Source organism: Crassostrea angulata, chromosome 3 (assembly GCF_025612915.1).
Source record: "Crassostrea angulata isolate pt1a10 chromosome 3, ASM2561291v2, whole genome shotgun sequence".
In the NCBI taxonomy this organism is placed as follows: Eukaryota; Metazoa; Mollusca; class Bivalvia; order Ostreida; family Ostreidae; genus Magallana; species Magallana angulata.
This window is the reverse complement of record NC_069113.1, coordinates 4,625,190-4,631,336: the sequence shown is the minus strand read 5'-3', so window position 1 is coordinate 4,631,336 and position 6,147 is coordinate 4,625,190. Positions and strand designations below refer to the sequence as shown.

At 37.0% G+C, this 6,147-nt stretch overlaps 1 protein-coding gene across 1 annotated transcript; it reads right to left on the bottom strand.

Annotated features, from left to right (window-relative positions):
• Position 1: 1 nt before the first annotated feature.
• On the bottom strand, positions 2 to 3,802 carry LOC128178354 (protein fem-1 homolog A-like). Its single transcript, XM_052845472.1, has 2 exons — positions 3,483 to 3,802; positions 2 to 1,952 (listed from the first exon to the last, which is right to left on the bottom strand). The coding sequence occupies exons 1-2, from the start codon at positions 3,488 to 3,490 to the stop codon at positions 38 to 40; spliced, it is 1,923 nt and encodes a 640-aa protein (XP_052701432.1). The 5' UTR covers positions 3,491 to 3,802; the 3' UTR covers positions 2 to 37.
• Between the last annotated feature and the right edge of the window lie 2,345 nt (positions 3,803 to 6,147).

The following is a 6,147-nucleotide window of genomic DNA, read 5'->3' as shown; positions in this document are numbered from 1 at the left end:
CTTTTGTGTTTGAAATAGCTTTATTAGAGAAGACAAACTAAGTAGCAGTTAGACCATGAATCTTCAACAAATCCATAACGTGATCGGGAATGTTTTGAGGGAGGCTCAATCTGTAAAGAACAACGGCGCGAGCTGCTAAACATTTGAGAGTTGTGTAACGTATCTCACATACAGTATAGCCATTTTCTCTCAAACACTCTATGGCTGACTTCCCGCCATGGTTTACTGCATCCACGTGACCACCTGCGTCAAGTAAGAGTTTTATCACGCGCTTTATGCAGTTTGAGGCCGTAAGAGGGGCGGTGTAGTGGAGTGGGGTGTTTCCCTCGATGTCTCGGCTGTTAACATTAACACCTTGGAGTAACATTTCCATCAGATACACGTACCAATTTCTCCACCCGGCGGCCATCATGAACACAATTTTTCTGTCGATCTTTCTCGACAGCGTTAGATGGAGCAGGCTGCGATGTTGTCCATCGTGTAAGTTAGCACGAACTAGGCGAGCCAAATATAAAGCGTATTTCTCTTCGATTTCTGCATCCAGCTCTGATCCCGAAAAATAGAAAATAACGTCCAGTGTAAGTTGTAATAAAACAGAATACATTGACTGTTTCTCTTTGTCGTCTGTGTTCTCTATCTCTGACTGGCTTTTGATTACAAAGTCCACGACACGTGACAAGATTTCTAGATGAAGCTGATGAAGAGAAGTGAGGGGAGTCGGTGTAGTTATGTCATCGTCGTCATCATCGTCTCTGTTATCCCGGTACATGTCGTACAGACACCGGACAAGTTGTGACAGCGCGTACTCCGTCATCCTGTGAAGACCCGGATGTTTCTCCCTCAGCAGGTCGAAGGCGTACATGACGGCCCGGGTTGACTCCTCTCCAATCTCGTCGTAAGACATCGCCGTTCCATACATCAGAATCCGGTGGATTGTTTCACCATGAGACCGGCCAAGCATCTCCTCTAGGACATATAGGCTAGTGAGAATCAGTTGTTTTGTGTTGTTTTCCAGATACTCTATATCAGTCAGAGAATTGGGTTCTTTAATACCTTTGTATAAAAGATGTTGCGGATTTTCTCGAACATCCACCGTATTAAGTTTCCCTAAAGCCAAAGCCTTTTTCCAGAACTCTATTCCTATGTCATAATCATCCCTAGCGATAGTGCATGCACCCAGTAATTTGTAAGTTCTAGCAATTTTCTCCTCGCCGACTTTCAAGGCCTCCATTAAGTACTGAACAATATCTGCGTCTCCAACTATAGCAGCGAATTGCAACGCGTCGTTTCCTTCAAAGTCAACAGCATTTGGGTCCGCACCAGCACTAACCAATTCTATCACAGATTCCAGGTTTCTGCTTTTAATTCCCAAATGGAGGATTGGATATTGTCCATTTTCACCTTGATTTACGTTGGATCCCTGTGATATTAAAAATTTACAAAGTTCACTGTTGCCAGCGGCCTTCCTTAAACAGGTGTCGCCAGCAGCCGACACCGAATTGACGTCTGCGCCATGTTCACAGAGGAAGTACACGATGTCGTCACTGTCACTTTGGCAAGCTGCCATCAGTGGAGAAAGTCCGCCTTGTGACAAACCATTGCAGTCTGCTCCATTCTCCACCAAACATCTGACGATATTGAGGGATCCGCGCTCGGCAGCAATCCACAGCGGGGTCACGTGTACATTATACGTGACGTCATCAATTACTCCCTCCTTTTCAACCTCTGCATTGCATTCCTCGATTAGATAGTGGACTATATCGTCTTGTCCCAACTCACAAGCCAGAAACAGGGCTGATTTCCCCTGGACATCTTGGTCCGCAATTCTTTTTCTCAAGTCTTTAGAAATATTTTCTAACAAACTAGTTATCATTTCTCTGTTTTCGTTTGTTATGCATTCCTGAACCTTAAGGGCAAGAATTCTGTGTTGAAGTTCTACGGTGTCCTCCATTCTGTAAAAGTAAAGAACACAGTTTAAACATTTTTAAAGCCATCTAATTCAAAATATTTTAGTTCATGTTAATATGATCTCGTTTCTTGTATTCTACTAAAATCGAAAGTATGATGTGGGACGAAACCATTCCATAAAAAGTTTTATCAAACGTATAGATATAAACAAGAAATCTGTGAGCCAATGCTCACTAGTATATATAATACACTCGCTCTGATGTGATTAACAAAATAAGCAAAGTCAACATTTAATAGGAAGTAGACGTCCGATTGGTTCAAAAATAGATCCCAACGTATGGCATGCCTAAACAAAGAGGGTGTTAAAATTTCAAGCATCTGCAATGAATCGTTACTGAGAAATCTCTGACGAAATTTGATTAAAAATTAAGGCTAAAAATAAATAAAGTCGTCATTTAAAAGGAATTTGAAATCCGATTGGTACAAAGATATTTATTATACTCTCATGTTAAAAACTTAAATCTGATTGGTTTAGACGCAGTTGATAACCCGTTCTGTTACCCTCGGCGTAAGCAACACACTTGGCACCGGGTAAATAACGAATTGTTACATGCGCGTAAATGATGAGCGTACATTTTGCCTTAAAATTCAAGTCATATATCATCTTATACAAAAGCAGTTGAGTTTTCTTTAAAATTGTGACATTCACCTAAACAGGTACGAATTATATATTCCAAACGTATGATAAGCCTAAACAACGAGTGTGTTAAAATTTCAAGCATCTGCAATGAATCGTTACTGAGAATTTTTTGACGAAAAATTGGTTTGAAAATTTTCGTTAAAAATAAACAAAGTATTCATTTAAATGGAAGGTGACGTCCGATTGGTAGAAAAATTGGTCCCAATTTGGCCTGCCTTAACAACGAATGTGTTAAAATGTCAAGTACCCGCAATGAATAGTTGCTGAGAAAACTGCGACAGAAAGTTTTGATATGGACAAAGAGAGAGAAGGATGGACAGACACACGGTAAAACAGTATACCCCCTTCTCCTTCGGAGCGGGGGTATAAAAAGTATCATAAATTTTACTTTTAGCTGGATAGACCACGTAACATTTTTATAAGCATATAATAAAATAAATATTGAAATTAATTCATGCATGCTGTCCTGAATCATTACTCCATCCAAAACCCCTCAACTCCAAAACGAAACAAAACAATGGGGTTTACATTCATGGGTGCTATAATATGTAAACATGCATTAGTATGCAGTTTGAGACTGTCAATAAATGAACTGCCAACATGACTCTTTGGACTCATGAACTTCCTTCTCAACCTTTACCATTAAAGTGAACGGTAAGATGTTTTGAACGGCCAACAAAGTACTCAACCGTTTTTCCTCTATACATGAAAGTACATGTTCCCTGCGGAATGCAAGATGTCACGAATCCAACGATTGAGTCGTTGTTAGCAAATTACATGTATATAATGGTTTCTTCTCTGTAAATTGTTTCGTAAAGTTTAGATTATGAATTTAAGCTTAGATTGTACTGAAAGACTGCACCACTCGACTTACTTGTTCATTCACCGACGTCTGCTTTGGAAGACATAAACACAGAGTAGAGGAATGCTGTGTTACTATGGGTAACGGCCAGGGAGCCAGCATCTGCTGCAAGGTAAACACGTGCAGGGGTATGCACGTCCCGTACATGTACAAATACCAGTAAACAGCGATTATATAGCATGTTGATAAGAAACAAACCGATTCTAGCTGGTGTTTGGCCATCTACATGTTACCTAGCTACAGCGATCTCAGAATTGAGAACTTTTGAATCTGGAACACAATGGTTATTGTGAGGTGAAATTACCGATAACGATTTATTCTAAGATTTATTCAATTACTGTGGAGACGTTGATATATGTTTTAAATAGTTCTAATCATATATATTACTGAATCATTCAATGTATCCAAGATCCATTAATTAATTAAGGGTTGCAGAAGAGCGTCGGTAAGAGGGCTGGGTAATGCTATATGTTTCAATGAGGTGTTCAATTACCGATATAGCAATTGCCATTAGCAGAAGATCTTTAGCATATCAAGAAAATGCTTGCAAAATAAATTATAAAATTGTCTACATATAGTTAAATTCAATCAAGTCATTGAACATAAACATACGTGTGAATCACAGGGATTTGATTTAATCTAGGCAACAAAACGGGGTGGGGGGGGGTGTTATGTTGTTGTCATATAGTATCAATGAACTCTCCAATTACTATTTACATGTATACCCCCTTTTTATGTGGCCAGATTGAGTCAAATCCTTGTGGCGTAAACGCTGGTCTCCCCATATTGGTTTATATCGATCAATCTGCATGTTTTCTTCTTCTTTCATTATTTTTTAGTACATGTATTTATTTCCGCCACCGCTTCGTACTGAGTGGTTGAGGTGTAGGTGTTGTAATTAGACACTAGCAGCACTTAACAGTCTTGTAAAGCGTCCACTGTCAGCGAGATACTGTAGCCAATACGTACGTGTCTGTGGAGGATTAATGTAACCAGAAAAACGATTAGACTTGTCATACTTTTAATTGAATAAAAAAAGCAGTGTGATGAATATTGTGAAATTCAACACCCAAAGAGGTTCATATTTCTACTAAGTTGGATATGTTTTTAAACAAATATTGAAACAGCATTTGAGAGGTTCGTTAAAATTAAAGAAAAATTAACCAAGTTTTACATTTTACACTCCACATCCCAAAACTGTTGGACAGTGCTACACCAAAATGAATAGCAAAGTGTGTTTATTACATACCACACAAAAATAATTCAAAATTACGGGATAAGTATTTCCTGCGAATATAGTGTGTACTTATTGACTACTGTGTTTCTTGGAATATTGTTTACGGCTTTCAGAAAGTTAATATGACAAACGCCAGTCTAAGTCCCATTTAAAAAATTTGTCTTTTCGGCACCTGTTATACTTGGCAAAAAACGTACAAAACAACTGTCATTCCCTAAAAACTTGCTGCAGAGCATTTTCTGAATTCTTGGAATTCAAGGACCAATCTCTAAAGATGTTCAAATCACAGCAGCTAGAATTATCACAGGCTTAAGAATCAATTCCTCTAGAACAAAGTTGTATTATGAATTGGGATGGGATATGTTATCAGAAAGAAGAAAAGTGCACAAGTTAATTTTGTTTTATAAGATGGTAAACCACATGGTACCTACTTACCTTGAAAATCTTTTAGAACCATGTATTCCACCTATAACCCCATATCCTTTAAGAAATCATGATGAATCTACTTACACTATCCCTCAAGCCAGAACAACATCTTATTTAAAAAGTTTCATACCATCTACAGTTAAGCTATGGAATGATCTTCCACTAGCTATTAGAAGTCTTCCAAAGTTGGCTTGCTTTTCAAATGCTATTAAGAAATATTTTTTAAGACTCCAACAAAACTTTTTAATTTAGGGAATCGGAGGGAAAACATTATACATTGTCAACTAAGAAATAATGCTAGCAGTTTAAATGCTGACTTATTTTGTGATTTTATTCGAGAAAATTCTGTTTGTGATTATTGTGGTTTTCATACTGAAAATGCAAATCATTTTTTCTTTGAGTGCCCAAAATATAATGATGAAAGAAATTGTTTCTTTCATCAAATATCTATGTTAAATCTCCAAAAACCAATTACCTTAGATCTATTACTGTATGGAGATAATGATGTTTCATATGATGAAAATGTTAAATTGTTCAAGCTTGTACATGAATACATTAAAAAATCCAGAAGATTTGTGTAAAGAAAATAATGTAATTAACACATATACTGAAAATGTAAACAAAATAATGCATATACCTATATTTATATATATATGCTGTAACCTTATTGACAAAACTTGATAATTCTGTTCTACTTTTGTTATAACCGGTTTTGTCAATTTTATCTTTTTTTTCCCCTCTTTTTTTCTTTTGTTCACTTTGCTACACAAAAAAATCATGTATTCTTAATTGTATCATTTAACTCCACAATTCTTGTATTTTATACATATGACTACCTTGTACCTAGTGGAGAAGGCTTAAATAGGCTTTGCCTGCTGCCCAATCCTATTATGTAAATATTATTTTGCATAATAAAATATGTTCAAATCGACCAATCTCTAAATACTGCAGGAATATTCCACAGCAGTGTCTCATAAATAGGATTACAGGAATATAACTGTAAATCAATGCATC